Source organism: Vulpes lagopus, chromosome 2 (assembly GCF_018345385.1).
Source record: "Vulpes lagopus strain Blue_001 chromosome 2, ASM1834538v1, whole genome shotgun sequence".
In the NCBI taxonomy this organism is placed as follows: Eukaryota; Metazoa; Chordata; class Mammalia; order Carnivora; family Canidae; genus Vulpes; species Vulpes lagopus.
This window is the reverse complement of record NC_054825.1, coordinates 163,081,402-163,103,805: the sequence shown is the minus strand read 5'-3', so window position 1 is coordinate 163,103,805 and position 22,404 is coordinate 163,081,402. Positions and strand designations below refer to the sequence as shown.

General features: G+C 45.4%; 1 protein-coding gene across 5 annotated transcripts in view; it reads right to left on the bottom strand.

The window, feature by feature from the left end:
* Positions 1 to 602: 602 nt before the first annotated feature.
* The window catches only part of IZUMO2 (IZUMO family member 2), a 36,579-nt gene continuing 14,777 nt past the window's right edge, over positions 603 to 22,404 (bottom strand). Inside the window, exons 1-6 of one of the 5 annotated variants that reach the window (XM_041745174.1) lie at positions 19,060 to 19,111; positions 17,288 to 17,347; positions 14,715 to 14,816; positions 13,752 to 13,878; positions 10,415 to 10,516; positions 603 to 6,952 (exon numbers count right to left, since the gene is read on the bottom strand). In XM_041745174.1, the coding sequence (XP_041601108.1) occupies positions 5,061 to 6,952; positions 10,415 to 10,516; positions 13,752 to 13,878; positions 14,715 to 14,729 (2,136 nt within the window). In that variant the 5' untranslated portion in view covers positions 14,730 to 14,816; positions 17,288 to 17,347; positions 19,060 to 19,111 and the 3' untranslated portion in view covers positions 603 to 5,060. Of the gene's footprint in view, positions 6,953 to 10,414; positions 10,517 to 13,751; positions 13,879 to 14,714; positions 14,817 to 17,287; positions 17,348 to 19,024; positions 19,184 to 22,404 lie in introns of those variants that run through there. The other 4 variants (XM_041745173.1, XM_041745175.1, XM_041745176.1 and 1 more) reach the window with 4 other exon arrangements.

Here is a 22,404-nt window from a genome sequence, read left to right as displayed (position 1 = left end):
GAGGTCAGCAGAAAGAGAAGAAAAGGAGAAAAAAATACCATATTTACTTCTCAATCTGGTCGAAATTTGAAGCTGAATGACCTAGGTCTTAAGGATGGTGTGGGGAAGCTACCATTCTCGTACCATGCGGGTGGGGAGGGGAATGACTTCAGCCTTGAACTAAATAAGGCAATTGACTATTTTCTGAGAACCTACTATGTTCTAGGCAATGCTCTAGGAGCTGGGGATATAGTAGCGAAGGACACACATAGACCTGCCTTCAGGGAGTCAGGGAGCAAGCAGTACGTAGGAGACATTAAAGGGATATTATGATTTGTGCTATAAAGTAACCAGGCAAGGGGCTGAGACAGAAATGAAAGATTAACTCTGTGGTCAGGAATGCAAATATTTGAGAACATATATGTGTGCCAAAAGCCATATAATTCTCAAGTGAACTGTAGAGAAATCTTAATGTATAGCAGCTAGAGATTGCCCTTCCTGTAGATTTCTTCTTTCTAGCCTGAGTTGGGGTTTTCTTTTACTTGCCATTGAAAGCATCCTGAAGTACCAGGATGAACAGATTGCCTTGCTTTTGGTCTTTTTGGCTACTTGAGTTGGTAAATAGTCTCTTGTTTGGGCTATTTTGAATTTTTCTGTGACCTGAAAACCAATACATCCTTCATAATAAAGTCTTATTATTCTCCTTTGAAAAAATAAGGAAACAGAATCAGACAGCAAGACAATGACAAAGGCAAGATTCAAAATTAGCTCCTTTTAGACAAAAAATCCAAGTGTTCTACATTAGTATGTGAGTAAAAGGGTGGGCGTGAGTCTTTGAGAAGGAAGTGGATCAAATGTGGTGATAAACGAACATACATGGTGGGATATATTAGAAGAACGAGTTTTAAAGATACTACTCCACTGGCTTTGAACATGGAGGAAGGGGCCACAAAACAAGGAATGCAGCCTAGAGCCTGAAAATTCACACCATAAGACATTTTTAAAAAATGTAGATGAAATGAAAATTTAATTGTTAAAAAGTTGTAAAAGTACTAGAATAAAATATAGGATAATCTTGGGGGTGAGGAAGGCCTTTCTTAGCATGATATTTAGGTCCAAGAACTATATAAGAAAATAGAAACAGATTTGAATACCTTAAGTTTTAAAAATTCTATATAGAAAAATACATCATAAACAAAATTGAAAGAGCAATAACAAACTGGGATAAAATATTAGTAACATACCAAAGGGTTAATATATGTAATACATAAAGACTTGCTCCTATAAATCAATACAAAAAATGGCCCAATTAAAAGTGGAGAAAATACATAAATATGCAATTTTTGTTGAAGGCAGAAGTTCAATAAACACATAAAAGGTCATTAATTTCACTATTGATAGGACATTTTTACTTATTAGATAAACATTTTAAAAAAAAACTCTTTTAAAGATTTGCTTACTTGTGAGACAGCAGAGCAAGAGAGAGCACAGAGGGAAAAGGAGGAGCAGATTCCTCAATGAGCAAGGAGGCCAACGTGGGGCTCAATCCAGGACCCTGAGATTGTGACCTGACCCGAAGGCAGACACTTAACTGACTGAGCCACCAAGCACCCCTAGAAATATTTTACAAAGGTGATACGGAGTGATTTTTGAAGGAAGTTGGGCAACAGAGAAATAGGAATTCATGTACACTTCCAGGAGTCATGTAAATTGGTTCATCTTTTTTTGGAGGATTATTTAGCAATAATTATCAAAATTTTAAGTGTGGACATTCTGTTGTCCCACAGGTTTATTTCTAGGAATTCATCTTATGGAGATTTCTTGCACAAGTGTGAAATAGTAAATGTCTAATGATGGAAAAGAAAACAATCTCAATGTCCATTAATAGGGTTTGGTTAAATAAATTCAATAAACCCTAGCATGAACTATTATGCAATTGTTAAAGACAAGGATATGTGTATAAATAAATAAATAAATAAATATGCATTATCATAGGAAAATATCCACATTATAACAAGTGAAAAAAGTCACTTCTAAAATCACAGGTGTGGGGGCGCCTGGCTGGCTGTCAGTGAAGCATGAGAATCTTGGTCTCGGGGTTGTGGGTTCGAGCCCCACGTTGGGTGTGGAGATTACTTAAAAAAATAAAAGTCTTAAATCATATGTGTGTGCATATACTGTATAAATTGTATAGTGTGTATTTATGCGGATATACACTTGTGTGCATATACCCACACACACAACCAGTATTTCATAAAAACAAAAAGGAAGTTCATATTCGCAGAAAAATATCTAGAATCTTTGGAATGAAGATTTATAGAGAGCCATTGCTTTCATTTTTGTTTTCTGAATTATTCACCATAAATGAGTATTTTGTCAACCATGAAAGGAATCATATATTAAAAGAATTACCTGGGAAGACTTTAAACATGGTAATAGTTACCATATATGATGTTGGTGAGATGAACCTATCTTCTGCTAGTCACATTGCCAATGGATACAGAACTTCTGGGAGGCCATTGGCTCACACATCTGGGATTATGGAAACATTCTTTCTTTGACTCCTGACTTCCCTGCCAGGATTTCAGTTGGAAACTGGTTGGATGCTCAGCTAAAGACTTTAGTAGAAGGGACCTTTAGAAAATTAAAAAACTGGAAACAACCAAACTGTCCAATGGGGATTGGCTAATTCACTGGATGAATAAACTATGTAACCTCCCCAAACATTTGGTTGTTAAAGATTATTTAGTGACATGGGTAAATCATGATATTTAATGATAGGCACCCATGCTATAAAGTTAAGTAAACTAGAAGTATGCCAAGTTGCATATTCAGTATACCCCACATTTATTAAAGCATATATAATATATATAATTTTTAAAATAGCAGAAGTATATCCAAATGTTAACGGTTATCTCTGGGTGGCACTGAACTTTAGGTGAAATTGTCTGGATTTCTTGGATCTTCTAAATTTTCTATAAGAAGCACATTTTGATTTTTATAATAATAAACATTATTTTAAGAGTGAAAATACTATATGTGAAATGTGTTCAATCCCCATAGAAGTTCAGAGCATAGCTTGTGAGCCTGACTCCCTGGGCTTGAATCTATACTCCACAAGCTCAAAGCTGTGAGGCTTTGGCCAGTTCATCAACTTGGTGAACTTTGGTGTCCTCACCTGTAAAATGGGATGATACAGCCCCAAACAGGTGCGATTGTTGAAAGAATGAGGATTCATACATACCAAGGGCTTGGGACAGTACTTGGCACACAGTAGGTTACTGAAAATACTAGTCATTCTTTATATTTGATGTAGGACAAAATTATGGCTGTTCAGTGCTGGCAAAAATATAGTGGAACTGTGGTCTCATGCTCACCTTGTGCCAGGTAGACTAGTTCCAGCTCACTTGGAAAGCAGTTTGACAAAATGTTCCATAATCAGGAAAATCATTAGAATCTTGCCCCTGCTATTTCCATCCTGGGAATACAACTTTGAGAAAAAATCTCCTCAGAAAGAGAGAGGAAGCAAGCATGGAAATGTTCATTATAACATTACTAATAATTGGGAGAATTGGTGAATCTGTGTCAACCGGGGCTTAGAACAAGGCCTAATGGGGGAATGGATTTGTAAATTTCTTTGCACCTGCCAATGAAATATCATTAGCCTGAGTAAGGACGAGTATGAAGTGTATGTGATTACAAAAGACAATGCTCATAGTATAATAGGGGCAAATCAGAGAAGCCAAAATTTTGTCTATACTCTGATCACAGGAAATAAAATAACATGTAGTTAAAAATGATATTTGAGGGACGCCTCAGTGGCTCAGTGGTTGAGCATCTGCTTTTGGCTCAGGTCATGATCCTGGGATCGAGTCCCACATCAGGCTCCCCGTGGAGAGCCTGTTTCCCTCTGCCTATGTCTCTGCCTCTGTGTATGTCTCTCATGAATAAATAAAATTTTTAAAAAAATAAAAATAACTGAAAATGATATTTGGAAGAGAATACCAAAATATCAAAACAATAGGATTTCTGAGGGTATTTTCCTTTTGTTTTATGATTAAAAATATGCATATGTAATACAGAGTAAAACAAAACCAGAAATACACGCAAAATGACTGGCACTTTCTGGGCTGTGTGGTTATGAGGAATTGGTATTTTATTCCATACCTCTCTCACTTTCCAAATTATTCTTTATGATGAGCATATTTTATTTTACTTAGAAATGTTTCGTGTTATAAAAGTATGTGCATTATTTTTATAATAAAAAAATAAATACTATTGTTGGTTTGTTTTTTGTTTTTTTAGAGAGAGGGTTCAGAGGCAGAGGGAGAGAGAATATCAAACAGGCTCCACACCCAGTGCAAAGCCCGATGCAGGGCTTGATTTCATGATCCTGAGACCAGGACCTGAGCTGAAATTGAGAGCTGGATGCTTAACTGAGCCACCCAGGTGCTACCCACCTCCCCCACCATGTTTTCTTAATACAATATTTTTGTGATGAAAACCTGATGAAAGAAAAACTTCCCTTTGAGCATGAATAAAAACAGAAAATGATGTTTAAGAGGGCAACTGCTTTATAAAACATAAATCTTGGATGTGGGAAACATAGAAAAAATAGGCCTTTAAAAATGGCTGTAAATATGTGGAATATATTGTTTAAGCCAACTGCAGATTTTACCATGAAATCTGCAGTTTCAAGTTTTAAAGGAAACTAAAATCTAGTATTTATGTTCGGCTACATAAACTTGTACTCGAAAGGGTTAATCTTTCCAGCTGTGTGTTTTTTTTCTTGAATATTCAAGCTCCGATTTAATGAATGACCAATAAATTTAAAAAGTTCACAGAAACCCTCTGGGACACTGTAAGAATGAAAAATTGGGGGGAGGCTGAGATTTTAGGGGGAGATCCTAAAATGATCAGAAGCTGTCCCAGCTGGTGATGAACTGTGTCAGCTTCTTATAGGTAATAGAGAAAGTGGTTCTCTCGATATATGGTGTTAGGGTTACTCTTTGGGAGGAAGTTACTGGTGCTGATGAAGGCTGAACCGAACCCAACAGCAGAGCTGCCCATCTGCTCCCTTCTCAGGCTTTCTGGTCAGCAGTTCTCTGATAATCAGCAAGCTGTGTGCTCCACGCAAAGGCTTTCTCAAAATCATCACAGATGTAGGCGGCATGCACAGTGTGAAGTCTCTGGTGTTTAGTCAGGTGGGAACTCCAGCTGAAATCCTCCCCAAATTCCTTACACACATAGCGTTTGCCACCCATATGAACCTTCTGGTGTTGAATAAGGTGTGAAATCTGGGTACAGGTTTTTCCACAGTTGTTACATTTATAGGGCTTCTCTCCGGTATGGATCCTCTGATGCTGAATGAGGTGGATGCTCTGGTTGAAGGCTTTCCCACATTCCTTACAGGCATAGGGTTTCTCACCAGTGTGAATTCTCTGATGTTGAGTGAGGGACGAGTTGTGACTGAATGTTTTCCCACACTCTTGGCACTTATAGGGCTTCTCGCCTGTGTGGATTTTCTGATGCTCGATAAGATGGGTGCTCCGGCTGAAGGCTTTCCCACACTCACTGCACTCATAAGGTTTCTCTCCGGTGTGAATTCTCTGGTGTTGGATAAGGTGGGAAATCTGCGTATAGGCCTTCCCACAAACCTTACACTCATAGGGCTTCTCCCCAGTGTGAATCCTCTGGTGGCGTGTAAGTGAAGAGTTCTGGCTGAAGGTTTTCCCACATTCATTACATTTGTAGGGCTTCTCACCAGTGTGAATCGTCTGGTGCTGAGTGAAGGAGGAGGTGTGGCTGAAAGCCTTTCCACATTCACTACATATATAGGGTTTTTCCCTCATGTGAACGCTCTGGTGCCTCATTAGGTGGGAGATCTGTGTATAAGCCTTCCCACACTCATTACACTCATAGGGCTTCTCGCCAGTGTGAATTCTCTGATGCTGAGTGAGGGATGAACTGTGGCTGAAGGCTTTGCCACACTCGGAGCACTCATAGGGTTTCTCTCCAGTGTGAACTCGCTGGTGCTGGGACAAGGATGAGCTGTGGCTGAAGGTTTTCCCACACTCATTACATTTGTAGGGTTTCTCTCCAGTGTGGATTGTCTGGTGCTGAGTCAAGGAGGATGTGTGACAGAAGGCCTTGCCACACTCACCACATTTGTAGGGCTTCTCCCCTGTGTGAATTTTCTGGTGGCGGGAGAGGTGGGACACCTGTGAGTAGAACTTCCCACACTGGTTGCATTTATAGGGTTTCTCCCCAGTATGGCACCGCTGGTGTTTAATGAGAGAGGAGCTCTGTGTGAAGGCCTTTCCACATTCTTTGCATTTGTATGGCTTCTCTCCAGTGTGGATCCTCTGATGTTCAGTAAGTGATGAGCTCTGTGTAAAGGTTTTGCCACATTCGCTGCACACGTAGGGCTTCTCTCCTGTGTGAATGATGTGGTGCTGAATGAAATAAGAGCTGTTGCTGAATGCCTTCCCGCAATCATTACACTTGTAGGGTTTCTCTCCAGTGTGAATTCTCTGGTGGAGAATATAGTCTGAATGGTAAATGAAGGCTTTCCCACATTCGGTGCAGTTAAATGGCTTCTTTTCTACAAAGGTCCTTTGGCACTTCAGGCTCTTTCTTGGACCATTCCTCTTCCAAGTTTGCTCTCCCACAGGACCTCTTTGCTTCCTCATGAAGGCTGAGGTCTGCCTGAGGCTCCGCCCAAGCTCACGACAGCCCAGGCCTCTCTCCCCATAGATGTTTTCTTTGGGAGTAGCAAACAAACACCTTGAATGCCTCTCTTGCTTTCCCTGGTTCTCCAACCAATGGCTCCATGTCCAGGATCCCCCCAGCCTGGCATCCCCAAGCACTGCTCTTAAAACTCCCTCCATCTTCCCCATTGGGGAAGTGGCTTCTTCAGAAACCCTCCTTTTCGGAAGTGTCTCCTGAGTGGTTGCAGAGCTGGTGTCCAAGTCTGAAAGAGACGAAAAGCAAGACCAAGGAAGCAGATCAAGAACTGACCAAGAACTGACACTGGAAGACTTTAAAAGACAAATTACAAAGTTGATGTTGCGATTTCAAAAGACATGAGACAGATTCATGTTGTGACATGGAAGGATGGCCTCAAAATATTCTAAAAATAAAAAGAATGGAGTTGTATATGTTTATATATGTCTGAATGTGTGTATTCACATGCCTGGTGGGATGGAGGGTTTTTAAATTCATTACTATTTACTTTTTTATTGTGGTAAAATACATACAACATAAAATATGACACTTAGATAAATTTTTAAAAAGATTTTATTTATTTATTCATGAGGACAGAGAGAGAGAGAGAGGCAGAGACACAGGCAGAGGGAGAAGCAGGTTCCATGCATGGAGCCTGATGTGGGACTCGATCCCAGGTCTCCAGGATGCCCTGGGCCGAAGGCGGCGCTAAGCCACTGAGCCACCAGGGCTGCCCGACACTTAGATAATTTTAAATACTAGTGCACATTCCCCCCTTTTCAGCCCCTGGCCATGACCATTCCCCTTTGGCTATATGAATGTGCATAATCTAGACACCTCATGTAAGGGGAATCATACCATATTTATCCTTTTGTGTCTGGCTTATTTCACTGACCATCATGTCCTCAAGGTTTATTCACATTGTTATTATTTACTTTGTAATTAAAAAATAAAGCTTTTGGGGTAAAATCTTAAAAAAGCAAAATTTTTTGAGTAAGAAGCAGGATTATGGGGAGATTTCCATTTCCTGCTTTATTTAGATTTTCAAAGTTTCTGTGATGAACACATATAAGTGTAATTTGTTCAAAATATATCAATAAATAGGAGTGCCTACATGGCTCAGTTGGTTCAGCATCTGCCTTCATTCAGATCAAGTCATGATCTCAGGGTCCTGGGATTGAGCCCCACCTCTGGCTTCCTGCTCAGCGGGGAGTCTGCTTCTCCCTCTGCCCCATCCCCTGTTTGTTCTCTCTCTCTCAAATAAATAAAAAAATCTTTAAAAAAGATATCAATAAATATTAAATGTATGTGAGGCTTTTATAGTACAGTCTTGCAATTTGGAGAACAGGAAGTGCAGAGAAGAGATGATAAGCAGGAAACAAAGGCATGTGGAATTTGTTGAAGGGGATTGATTTTTTTTTTTTTTTGATGCTAGTAGATCTGTTCATGGAACACCTATTAATAGCAAAATTGTTATGTGCTAACCACAGTGCTGGGGGTGCATGCCTCTGTGCTGAACGAGACATCTGACCCTTGCCCTCAGCGAGGAGGAGGGACAGACTTGTATTCAGACATTCTGGACAAAGCTTCCTTGTCTTTTTAGCATCCTTGCCCTTGAAGAACCACCGTTCCCCTTTCTGTGTAGTCTTGGTGGGGCTGTTAATCACAGTCTCTCCCCCCTCTCCATTTAAAGAGGGGGCATGAGAGCAGGCTGGCCAATGAAACACCCTATACCCCAGGGCATGACAATTGGTTCAAGATCCAAACAGAGCCAATCAGAGTCTTCCTTGCGATTGATAGATGGTGTCGCTAAGCAGAATATAAATTTGAAGCTGCAGGCAGCAGAACCAATTACCACGTGGAAATGCCTAAAGAGGGGCGCCTGGGTGGCTCAGTCAGTTAAACATCTGCTTTCAGCTCACATCATGATATCAGGGTCCTGGGATCAAGCCCCACATTGGGCTCCCTGATTAATAGGGAGTCTGCTTCTCCCTCTGCCTCTGCCCCTGCCCCTGCTCGTGTTCTCTCTCTCTTGCTCTCAAATAAATAAATATAATCTTTAAAACAAAGAAAGACCTGAAGCTAGACTGAAGCTAGAAACAGAAGCTACATGGGGTGGGGGAGGAGAGAGAGAATGAGTGAACCCTGACAACACCGTTTATGGTCTTAGATCTATCTATGCCTAAAATCTTGCACTGCAATACTTTCCACATACAGGGATCAAAAAATAAATCTAATTTTACTTAAGCTCTTTTGATTCTTAAGCTCTTTCAATGCAAAAGAGTCCAGACCAATGCATCCAGGTAACCACAATACTAAGAATAGGATAAAAACAATTATGATTGCATTAGGTAACATTTATTAAATGTGCCAGACACCACTGTAAGCTTCTTCTATCTTTTACCTAATTGAGTCCTCAAAACTAACTCAATGAGGTGGGTACTATTAGTGGACAGACAGGGTAGGAAAGATACTTTACAGATAAGGAAATAAAACTAAGTCACTTGCCTACAGCCATACAGCTTATCAGTGGCAGAATGGGGATCTGAGCTTAGAGAGTCTGGCTCCAAAGCCCATACTCCTTACAAAATGAACAAGTGCAGTGACAGCAGTTCAAGCGAGAAGCTGTGAAAACACTCAGAAGAGACATCACTTAGCCTGGAAGTCAGGGAAGGCCTCCTGGAGGACTTGACCTGATGCCTTCGTCTTGAAACATGAAGGTGTTTGCCAGGCAGATGGAGCTGGGAAGAGTGTTCCATGCAGAGGGAACATCATGAGTGAAGGCCCAAAGGTGGGAATACACATTCAAGTTCAGGTAGAGACAGGTGCTTCAGTGAAGTCAGGGCGTGGGGTATAACCATGGGTGGATGGTGATGAGAGGTGAGACCAGAGATAGCACAGCCGGGTCACACAGAGCCTTGAATGCCAGGCTGAGGGGTTAGGACTTGCTCTTAGGGATACTGGGAAGCCAAGGGAAGGTTGTGAGTAGGGGAGGATTAGCTCCCAGTGTAAAAGACCCCTTTGGGGCTGTGTGAGATGAAGTGAAGGGCATAGGACTGGAGGCTGGGAGGTTAAGGTGGAGGCCAGGGTGAAAGTCCAACTGAGGGAAGCTGAGGCCTGAACCAGGGCTGTGGGAGAGAGTGCAGGGGACTGGGAAAAGTTAGGAGATGGCTGAGACAGGACTGGAGACCCATGGGCTCTGGCGAAGGGGAAGAAGGGGGCAATCCCCCCACCCCAACCTGCAGGACAGTGACAGAAACAAAGATGTGTCAACCCCCTCCCCTCATAGAGGTCATGGACCAGTGAGGAACAAAACTCTGGCTTCCTGTTCCCCACCATGTCAGGCAGGGTCTCACTTCTGGGTCTTTACATAGATGACTCCCAGTAAAGAATCACCAATAATCACTGTAGCCTATTCTGACCAGGGGGTTACCATGCACCAGGCACTGGGCTATGCTTCCTTGTGTTAATTCATTTATCTTTCCCCACCCTGGATACTAGTATTGACCCAATTTTGCAGATGAGGAAATTGGGGCACAGGGGGGCTAAATGACCTGCCTGAAGGTCACAGAGCCAGGAAGTGGCGAAGCTGGGATTTGAACCCAGTGCTCACAATTATGGCCCGTGCGTTATGCTGCCTTGTTCTTGTTACTGATCAGGACAGACAGGGTAGGAAGATGCATCACACCTGCTGGACAACCTCACGCACCTGGACAGGTAGCTTGCCAGGCTTCTCTCTTCTCCATTTTGGGCTCTTCCCCTCGTTCCAGACGGGAGATCACCTCGGGTTTGGATCCAGGAGGCCCCGCCCCTGGAAAAGACACAGGTTTGGCCATGCCTGCCAGTCATTGGGACGCCCCTGGGCTGGGTCCCAGGTCCTGGGTCTGCAGGGGAGAATCATACATGGGGTGTCTAACAGTTAGAAGCTCTAATGGTCCGGGACCCTGGGTGGCTCAGTCGGTTAAGCGTCTGACTCTGGGTTCCGGCTCAGGTCATGATCTCAGAGTCCTAGGATTGAACCACTTGTTGGGCTCCCTGCTCCATGAGGAGTCTGTTTGAGATTCTTTCTTTCTCTCTCTCTTTCTCCTTCTGCCCTTCCCCTAGCTCACACTCTTGCTAGCTCTCTAAAATAAGTAAATAGGGGATCCCTGGGTGGCTCAGCAGTTTAGCACCTGCCTTCAGCCCAGGGTGTGATCCTAGAGTCCTGGGACTCTAACGGTCAATGCAAGATTCATTTACTGAGTGCCTACCACATTCCAGAAAGAGTCCGAGCCTTGACATCACTGCTAAGGCTCTGGTTTTGTGCTGCTCAAGCTGAGAATAGAAATGTACATCAAGGGGCATCTGGGTGGCTCAGTGGTTGAGTGTCTGCCTTCAGCTCAGGTCGTGATCCCAGGATCCTGGGATCAAGTCCCACATCAGGCTCCCCATGGGCAGTCTGCTTCTCTCTCTGCCTATGTCTCTGCCTCTCTCTGTGTGTCTCTCATGAATAAAATCTTTAAAAAAAAAAAAAGAAACATCAAAATTCAAAGACTTACTTACTATGGAGAAAAATGTAAAAATATCATCAATAATTGGTCTATCGATTATCATCTTGACAGGTACCAAAATGATCATATTTTGGACACACTGAGTACAATAAAATACATTACTAAGATTAACTCATTCCTTTCTACTTTTTTCATGCCTGCTGTCTTTGAGACCACCAATTTCTCTTTGCTGATAGTGGGTTGAACAGTGTGTTCCCAAAACTTTGTCCACAGAAACTTCGGACTGTGACCTTACTTGGAAACGGGGGCTTTGCAGATGTAATAAGTGAAGATGAGTTCCTAGGGGAGTCGGCTGGGTCCTAAGTCCAAAGACTGGTGTCCTTGTTTGAAGAGGACAGACACACAGACACACATGGAGGGGAAAGGTCATGTGAAGATGGAGGCTGTGATTAGGATGATGGGGGCTTAGGGCGGGGAACAGCAAGGGTTGCCAGGAGCCTCTAGAAGGTGCATCCAGGAAAGACTCTGCCCTGGAGCCATCAGAAGGAGCAGGGCTCTGTCCACATCTGGACTTTGCACTTCCGGCTTCCGAACTGTGAGGGAATTCATTTCTGTTGCTTTAAGCCACCAGGTTTGTGGTATTTTGTTACAACGGGTGCTGGGAAACTAGTACACTTGCCTACTGACCCTTCCCACGGGCAGAGTGTGCCGACACAGTCCCCACCTCAACCTCAGAAGGCAAACCTGCCTCCGGCCGGAGAAGTAAAAAACAAACAGAATGGATGGAGATGAGACCAAGGAGGTTGGCAGGGGCCCAGGCACAGAAGGGTCTGAAGCTGGTGAAGGCAGTGCCCAGCACTGGTGGGGGACTGTCCCTGAGATGGAGGGGCCAGAGGAGGAGTGTATCTGTGGGGCATAGTGAGCTCAGGGGAAAGGCAAAAGGGACCTATTTCTTTACACCCAAGTTGTGCAGAAAATGGTTCACACAACAGGCTGCCAGCTCTCCTTGAAAGGCCTGCTCCCATGGCTGCCCAGGGCTGGCATCTGGGAAGCTGGATTTCGGGAGGGTTCCCAGAACTCCCCAACTGACAGGATGGGGGGTCCCCATACCTAAGTGGCTTGTGCAAAAAATATGGTTTCTGCTGGACAACTGCTTTCCTTCAGGGAGTCTGGAATTTTGGCACATGCCAGGCTGGGGGTGCTGACATGACCAGCCCCAGCTAAAAACCCAGGGTGCTGACGGGGCCTCTAAGGAGTGTCTCTGGTGGACAGTACTTCATGTGTTGTCATATCTTTTTTTTTTTTTTTTTTAAGATTTTATTTATTTATTCATGAGAGATGCAGAGAGAGAGGTAGAGAAACAGGCAGAGGGAAAATCAGGCTCCCCGTGGGGACCTCGCTGTGGGACTTGATCCCAGGACCCCAGAATCACCCCCTGAGCTGAAGGCAGATGCTCAACCACTGAGCCACCAGGTGCCCTGTCATATCTTGTGTGCCCTATGTGACTATACGGGGAGGGGACTCTGAAAGCTGGCCCTGGTCTCCCCTGCACTTGGCTCCATGTGCCTTACCCCTTTGTAGCCTGTGCTCTGTATCCTTTCACTGCAGGGGGTCAGGGCTGGGAGTCCAAGGACATGCTGAGGCCTGTGGGTCCTCCTAGAGCCTGGGGGGCTTTCCCGGGGCCCCTGACACAGAAGTTTATGCGGGTTTTTGGTGAGTCTGTCCAGTGAAAATGTGTGAATGAGGATGGCTGAGGAAGGAGTCTTTAAGCCACCAGAGCTTACAGAGAAAAGGCAGGACAGAAGGATGGGAAAAGGAAATTGAAGAGAGACAGAGGTGGACGGAAAAATAGATCACTGAGGAGGCTGGACTAGGGTCAGGGGGTGAGGATGAGACCAGGTCAGGGCTGGGCTTCTGAGATTGTTGGGAGGCTGTCAGGGAGCAGGGAGGGAGAAGCAAGGATGGTGTAGGGATGGGGTAGGGGGATGAGGGTCTCGTCTGGGGATGGGGGTGGGAGGGAGATGCAGAGGAGGAGGAGAAGCAGGTCAATGTGGAGATGCTGAGCTTAGGGTGAATATGACAAATGTGAGGGGCCTTGCAGGGGTACAGGAGGTGGGTGGGTGAACAATGTAGGGCAAAGAAGACATATTTGGGGAACAGCATTTATGTGCTTTGGAAAGATTCTTAGACAGAGCCAGAGGGCTGGAGGACACCCAAGGAGCATTTGGAGTCTGAGATCCTAGAACAGACGTTCCAGTGAGGAGCCTGAGGTCACCACGTATGGAAAGGGGAGCAAGAGAAGGTGAGAGCACAGCCTGAAGATTTTGCAGGACAGGCGGAGAACTCGGGGCCCTTGGGGACACAGGGACTCTAGGAGGAGTAGCAGAGAGACATGGGGATAGAGGCCAGCCAAGAGGGACTGGTGAGAGGAGCAGAGAGGGCAACACATAACCTCAGAGAATCCCTGCTCTTAAGAAGTGGGTGGGCGCAAACAAGATGAGGGCAGAAGAGGGTGCATCAGGCATCTTCCTGGGAAGGCAGGGGGTAGGGCCTCACCCAGTGAGAGAAGGTTCCGGTAGTTCTCCAGCATCACATCCCGATACAGCTCCCTCTGGCCAGGCCCCAGCTGGCCCCACTCCTCCAGGGTGAAATCCACAGCCACATCCTTGAAGGTCACTGATTCCTGCAAGGGCCAGTTTCACATGGTGAGGGGGCACATCCTTCTAGAACTCTGGGGCTGGAGAGGTCATGGGTCAAGAGCCTAGCACTGCTGGTGGCTGAACCAGTTCTAACGGAATGTTAGGCTGGAACCTACTGACTCAGCAGATTTGAGATAACAGAATAAAAATGGCCCACAGAAATACAGAAAGTTTAGTGCAGCTGCTAGCCCACTGGCACCTGAGCAGAAGGAAGGAATAAAGCTCCCTTTTGTGTGACTCTTTAGTGCCCTCTGTTGGGAAACTCATGATAATATGCCAATTATTTTAGTATATGACCATTTACTGCCATCTGCACGAAAACTGCCATAATATGTCAGTGTATGAGGTGTAGGATGTGAATCTTTTCACTGAAATGAGGCACCCTTGTGCAGCGCAAAACCTGCACATCTGTGTACGACACCCCTAAAAAATACTTTAAAAAAATCAAGTCATTGTGTGCAAGAGTGATGCCTAAGTGGTGCTCCATCCCAGACCTGAGCTGGGATCCCAACCCCCATCCCTGACTCTGACAAGGCTCGGGGGTGAAGCAAAACCATCCACTGCCTGCTTCTCTTGGCAACCCAAAGGCTGCTGAGTGTTAATTAATGATTGATTTTTGGACTCTGTCATAATGTCCCAACTCAGAGCATCCAGTTCCCATCACCCCTCCTCCCTGCACCTCCTGGCCCCAGAATCCTTCCCACCATATCCTCTTCCCCATGACTGGGAGGGACAGAAGATCTTCAGGCCACAGGCAGAGATAAGGATGACTCCCTGGGATCCACAAAATCATCTTGGGGAAGAGGAAGCCCAGACTCACCTGGTATTCGGCCATCAGGGTCCTGGTGGCCACTGCTGGGTCCTGGGCATGTGCCTCTAGGAGAAAGGACCAGGCCTGAGTCCGCAGAGCTGGAGGAGGAGACTGGAGCACAGAGAGAGTCAGTTCTGGCCCAGACAGACAAACAGACACTTTCCCAAAGATGCCTAATGACAGATGGGACCCAAGTCTCCTAGGAGCTTGAGCAAAGGCTCAGGACAACAACCACTAGCAATCAAGAGGTTCAGCTCACTGCACCCACATAACAGCTCCAAGAGAAGTAACTAGAGTTATCCACAGAGAAGGAAACAGAGGCACAAGAGGTCAAGGCCTGGGGCACCTGGTTGGCTCAGTGGTTGAGCATCTGCCTTTGGCTGAGGTTGTGATCCTGGGGTCCTGGGATGGAGTCCTGCATCAGGCTCCATCTGCCTGTTTCTTCCTCTGCCTATGCCTCTGCCTATGTCTCTGCTTCTCTCTGTGTCTCTCATGAATGAATTAAAAAAAAAAAAAAAGAGGTCAAGGCCCTTGCTCAAGGTCACAGAGAAGTCAAGTGTCAGAGTTGGATTCAGATCCAGAAGTCTAGCTGCAGAGCCAACCTGACTTACTTTCTTTCTTTCTTTCTTTCTTTCTTTCTTTCTTTCTTTCTTTCTTTCTTTCTTTCTTTCTCTTTCTTTCTCTCTCTTTCTCTTTCTTTTTAAAGACTTTATTTATTTATTTGAAAGAGAGAAAAAAGGAGCAGGGTGAGGGACAGAGGGAGAAGGAGACTCCCTGTCAGGCAGGCAGCCCAATGCAGGGCTCGATTCCAGATCTCTGGGATCATGACCTCAGCCAAAGAGAGACGCTTAACTGAGCCACCCATGCACCCTGAAGCCATCTTTTTATTCTAACTTTTTTCTTGTGGTGAAATACGTACAACATGCAATATAACATTTTAACCACTTTAAATTATACAAGCTCAGTGGCATTTGGTGCATTCACAATGTCATGCAACCATCACCACAATCTGGTTCCAGAACATTTTCACCATCATCCGAAAAGGAAACTCTATACTCTCAAATCTTTCTGTTCTGTTCCAGCCTCCCAATTCCAGATTGATAACTACTCATCTTTCTTTATTTTTTTTCCAAAAGACTTATTTAGGGATGCCTGGGTGGCTCAGTGGTTGAGCATCTGCCTTTGGCTTAGGTCGTGATCCCAGGGTCCCAGGATCAAGTTCCACATTGGGCTCCCCACAGGGAGCCCGCTTCTCCCTCTGCCTGTGTTTCTGCCTCTCTCTCTGTGTCTCTCATGAATAAATAAAATCTTAAAAAAAAAAGATTTGTTGGGGATCCCTGGGTGGCTCAGTGGTTTAGCGCCTACCTTTGGCCCAGGGTGTGATCCTGGAGTCCTGGGATCAAGCCCCACATCAGGCTCCTTGCATGGAACCTGCTTCTCCCTCTGCCTGTTTCTCTGCCTCTCTCTCTCTCTCTCTCCCTGTCCCTGTGTCTCTCATGAATAAATAAATAAAATATATTTTTTAAATTTGTTATTTATTTTACGGAGGGGGGAGGGGTAGACGCAGAGGGAGAGTCCCAAGCTGACTCTGCACTGAACCTGGAGCCCAACTTGAGGCTCAGTCTCACGACACTGAGATCATGACCCAAGCCAAAACAAATAGGTCACATAACTGACTGTGCCACCCTGGCACCCCTTATCTTCCTATCTTAATGGATTTGTCTCTTCTGGACCTTTCATATGAATGGAATCATATAATATGTGGCCTTTTGTGTCTGGCTTCTTTCATTTAGCATAACGTGTTGGAGACTCATCCATGTGGTACCACATATCAAGGCCTCCTTTCTTTTTATGGCTGAATGGTATTCCATGGCATGGATCTACCACTTTTTCCAGTGCTTCTCCTTCTCTCTCTCTTTCTCTCTCTTTTTTTTAAATAGGGCGTGGAGCCCAGTGCAGGGCTTGAATTCACAACCCTGAGATCAAGACCTGAGCTGAGATCAAAGTCAGATGCTTAACCCACTGAGCCACCCAGGCGCTCCTGCAGAGCTCCTTCTATCTGCCTTAAAAATCCTGCATAAGGATCCTCATCTCCCACTTAAGATGTTGTTTGAAGAAAGGTTCCATCTGCTGAAAAAAAACTTAAAAAATCCTCCCCCCTAAAAAAATTTTCTGGCAAAGGAAAGTTAGTATTCAGACTATGGTCACTTCCATTCATTCATTCATATTCATTCAAATATGTTTACTGAGGCTCATGTGAGATGACAGGCTCATCTGAGGACAGAATAATGAGCGAGATGCGCTCCGCCCTGAAGGGGCTCCCTGCCTGGTGGAGGAGAGAGGCCTGGACATAGACCAGGTGGTGGGCTGAACAATGGCCCTAAAGATATCTTGTGGGATCAACCTGTGATGTCATTAAGTTAAGCACTTTAGATAGGAAAATTATCCTGGATTATCAGGGTGGGTCCTAAATGCAATCCTAAATGTCCTTCGAAGAAGGAGGCAGGGGGATATTTGACACAGAGAAGAAGGCCATGTGAGGAAGTAAAGAGAAGCAGAGCCAGAGAGAGACAACAGCATACCTCTGGCTTTGAAGCTGGAAGAAGAGGTCTCCCCTAAGGAACACAACCAGCCTCTAGAAGCTGAAAAAAAGCAAGGAAACAGATTGTTCCCTAGAGCCTCAGGAGGGAGCAACTCTCTGCTGACACCTTGATTTTTTTTTTTTTTAGATTTTATTTATTTATTCATGAGAGACACACACAGAGAGAGGCAGAGACATAAACAGAGGGAGAAGCAGGATCCCTGTGGTGAGCCCGATGTGGGACTCAATCCCAGGACCTGGGTATCACGACCCGAACCAAAAGCAGATGCTCAATCACTGAGCCACCCATGTGTCCCTGACACCTTGATTTCAGCATGTGACACCCACTGCAGACTTCTGATCTCCCAAACCATAAGAGAACACATTTGTGTGGTTCAAAGCCACCAAGTTTGTGGTAACTTGTTACAGCAGCAACGGGAAGCTAATACAGTCCAGAAATAAGAAGACCCTGCATCCCATGAGTTTCCAGCTACACAGGAAGAACCCCAGCAACTGAAGGCTGAAACCAGGGGTGGGCCTGGGTGGCTCAGCATTTGATCTTCTGCCTTTGGCTCAGGGCATGATCCCGGGATCTGGGATCGAGTCCCACATCAGGCTCCTTGCAGGAAGCCTGCTTCTCCCTCTGCCTATGTCTCTGCCTCTCTCTCTCTCTCTCTATGTCTCTCATGAATAAATAAATAAAATCTTAAAAAAAAAAACAAACCCTGAAACCAGGGGGCAGAATTCTGATGAGGAAATGAGGAGCAGAGTCTTATAGACTCTAACTTATCTTCACCCAAGGCACTAAATGATTACAAAAAGAAGTTCACTTGAGAGCCGAGACACCCGGCAGGCACCACTGCTGCCAAGTGATGGGATGAGGACACAGCCTCACCCCTGACCTATTCCCGCCAAACCTAAATCGAATCACGAGGAAACAACACATCCAGACTAAGGCACATTCTAGAAGTCCCTGGTCTGTAGTCTTCAGAATCGCCAAGATCATCAAGATCAAAGAAAGACTGAAAAACTGTGTCAGATTCCTGGAGACTTAGCCCTAACAACGAATGCAGCGCGTGGTATAGGATTTTCTTTTGCCATTAAGTACATTATTGAGACAATTAGCAAAATCTGAAAGTCTGCAGATTAGGTAACAGTTTTTGTCGATGTTACTGTCCTCATGTGATCATGGTACTGTGGTCATGGAAGAAAATGGCCCTGTTTTTCAGAAACCACACAGACTCGCGGGGAAGGGGGGTGCGAAAACACACAGACGGGGGACTGAACAGCGACTGGGATGGCGGGAGGAGGAGATCAGAGAGAGGAGAGACCCAGAGAAAGGATGGCATGCTCAGGATGAGGGCAGAGACAGGACGTGACTGTGCGGAGTACCCGGGGACGGAGGGGGGCTCTCGGGTCAGACACCTCGGGGTGGATCCCAGGCCGACCACTGTGACCTGCGAGAAGCCACAGAGTCTGTGTCTTCACCTGCTAAGTGAGGAAACACACGGTCTCCCTCCTGGGAGACCGCGGCAGACCCGCGCTCCCCCGCCTCTTGGCAAACAGCAGGCGCCCAATTCTTGCGCGCTGCGATCGTCCGGAGCGGCGCGGGTGGCAGTCTCTGGGGCCGCCTCGCCAGTGACAGGACGGGGCGGGACACCGCCCACAGCGCCCACCGCGGCGCGACTCGAGCCGCCCCCGAGCGCCCGCCGGCCTGCGGGGCTCGGCCCGCACCCACCTGCTCCGGCTCGGGGCCGCCAGGTCGGGACTCACCTGTGCGCCCCCGCGGTTTGCGCGGGGCGACCAGGCCTTCCCTCCCTCTGGCAGGCCGCGGAATGCGCCTGCGCGGTCGCTGTCTCGGAAAGCTGAAGCTCTGGTTCTTTAAACTCGGCTTCACAGCTGGACTCCGTTTCCCAGAAACCATCGCGGGCTCACGCCCCTCTCGGCCTAAGCTCCCTAAAGGCAGGGGAATGCTGGGAAATGGAGTCTAGGAGTACCATGGGGGGCGGGAGGGAACGTGGTATTTTGAAATGTCTGGCTGTACTGGCACCGGGAATATTCCCATTTTAGCCAGAGACTTTTCGGTGCCCTTCACAGGAGGGGATGTCATATTCCATTTAACCTATTTAACGAAGTTTCCCCTGGAAAGTCCACAGGACATGCAGAAGCTGGCCCCATCTAAATTGATGGGAGTGAATTGAGCCTCTGTCACTTAATTACTATCTGTGGGCATCCGCTTCTGTTTGCCTCGGTTCCACCTATCACCTCCTAAAGGGTGGTGTGGTGAAGGAAATAGGCCCCTATAGTGGGAGCTGGAAGATGTACGTTCAGGAATGCAAGGATGGTTTGCTATTAAGCTATCATATAATTTGCTAATTGGTATTTCAAAGAATACCACACATCCGTGGATATGAAAAGGGTTTTGAGAATGTTCAGTAATAAGCCATTTCTACATAAACTTCATATATTTAAGAATAAGCCCATCTTGAATAGTAATGACAATAATCTTTTTTCTTTTAAGGATTTTATTTATTTACTTGAGAGAGAGTATGAGCAGGGGTGGGGGAGAGGAAAAGAGGGAGAGGGAGAAGCAGACCCCCCACTGAATATGGAGCCTGACTCAGGCCCTATCCCAAGCCCCTGAGATCATGACTTGAGCTGAAGGCAGACACCAGGTACTCTAGTAATGACAACAATCTTAAGGAGTTACTTGCTTCTCCCTTTTTAAACATTATATACATATCATCAAAACTTCAAATCAGGCTTAATGCTGAAAACCAAAAGATTCCCCATGAAAGTCAGAGCAAACTGTCCAAAGAAAACAAACTGTCCAATATGACCACTTTTGGAAGAACTATCAATGCAGTTAGACAAGAGAAAGAAAAGGTATCATTGGAACAAAGAAGTCTGGGTTTTCATCTTTCTTTAAATATGATATGATTGCTATCTTGGAAGTCAGAGAATCAACTGAAACACTCAGATAAGCCATGATTATGTAAATTACTGGGCACAAGATTAATAAAATCCCATGGATTTTCTCTTTTCAAACAAGAATGATGAAAAATCTAATTTAAAAAAAGGTGGTTATTTGGATTTTAGTGCCATATTTGCCTGATAGATTGTAATCTCATTGTGATCAGTTCTCTTCCACTCTGCACCGAGGTTTTATTCCCTATAATCCCTCATTGGGATTATGTGTGGCAGATAGCTCTTCTTCAAAGCCTTCCCCCTACTTTCTGTACACACAGCTTTACTACATTTCCCAGCCTTCCTGGCAATCTGGGGTGGCCATATGACCAAGTTCTGGCCAATAAAATGAGAGAAATGCACCATGCCCAGAACTGGCCCATTAAAATCTCTCACTGGTCATGTCCCACAGTCTTTTCCCTTCTGCAGACGTCTGCAGGTGAAGTCCTATGTTGACAATAGTAGGAAACTAGGTCCTTGAATTACCACTTGGAGGGGGCCATCTCCAATCAGAAACCAAATAATAAAAAGTTATTTTCAATCATATGGATTCAGGAGATTGGTTACATAAATGATGGAATATCCTTCCTATGAAACGTTATCGAGCCTGAAACAATTGGGATAAGCTCACGATAAGATGGGGGAAATACTTGTGAATGAAAATTAAAAGAAGAAAAATTGCAAAGTTATGTATCTTTCATGTTTCTCAAGATGTAAAATATACATATACATGTGAGTAGAAGATAGATGAATCATGTTAATGAAATGAGAACAGCTGTCATTTAGTGACAAGATGAAGTGGGCTTTAGTAGCTTATTTAATTCGTACAACCACCCTGTGAAGATATGAACAGCCCTAGAGAGACCTTTGCAGCCCCAAGGATCAAGGATCCAACCAGGGACAGTGGGTCCAGGGAAGTTTCTCTTCTCATCGTCAGGCTCCTCAGCTCTGCTGCCTGAGGGTCTCCATGCCCATGAACTTGGCTCTGGCTCAACCCTTGTCTTCACCCTAGAACCTCACTGCAATCTCATCTCAAACTTCCTGGCCCTCAGTGTCTCCCCTCCAGTCTGTCTCCCCCCATGCACCCCAGAAGTGTCTTTGTTTGTTTCTTTCTTTTTAAGATTTATTTATTTATTTTAGGGAGAGTGAGAGAATACATGCGCACAAATGTGGGGGAGGGGCAGAGAGAGAGGGAGAGAAAGTCCCAAGCAGGCTCTGTGCTGAGTGCAGAGCCTGATACAAGGTCCGATTTGACAGCCCATGACAGCACAACCTGAGCTGAAACCAAGAGTCCAATGCTTAACCAACTGCCCTCCTCAGGTGCCCCCCCCTTCCCAGAATAGTCTTTCCACACCCAGAGTAGATCCAGTCCCTCCTCTAGTTTGGCACTGCCCTCAGCAAAGTGTCCAGGCTTTAACCTGGTACCTGAAGCCCTGTGAGACTGGAGCCTGCCTTGCTTCACTACCTGACACTCTACCTTAACCAGCTTTGGCAGCCCATAGTAAAATACCATAGGCTGAATGACTTAAGCAACAGAAAATTATTTCTCACACTCCAGGAGTCTGAAAGTCCTAGATCCTGGAGCCAGCATGGTTGATTTCTGGTGAGAGCTCTCTTCCTTGCTTGTAGATGGCCACCTTCTCCATATATCCTCACATGGATTTTCCTCGGTCTAGGAGTATGTGGAGAGAGAGCTCTGGTGTCTCTTCCTTGTTTATAAGGACATTAGTCCTGCTTCTGTCCTTGACCAGCTGTGGGTCTTGTATGGGTTACTTAAATCCTCCTTCTAGTGCCTTTGTCTCTAAAATGGGGGAGGAATGCCTTCTTCATTGAGTGGTCATGCAAGTTAAATGAGCTCAATGACATATGTCACTTTCATCTGCATTTCATTGGTTGAAGCAAGTAGCATGGCTGCAACTGAGTTCATAGAACAATCCCAGGAAAGGGTCCTGATTGGTCCTTCTTGGGTCTTGGGCCCACCCCTTGGATTGACCACTATTGTTAGGATTAGGGTACTTGATAAAGACATAGTTACAGGCAGTGAGGACCTCGTGTGATATGTGTGCTTGATGGGGACAGCCCAGGGCATTGTATGAGCACAGAGGAGGGCTTCCAACCCACTCTGGCCAACAACCCAGTCTGGGAGGACTT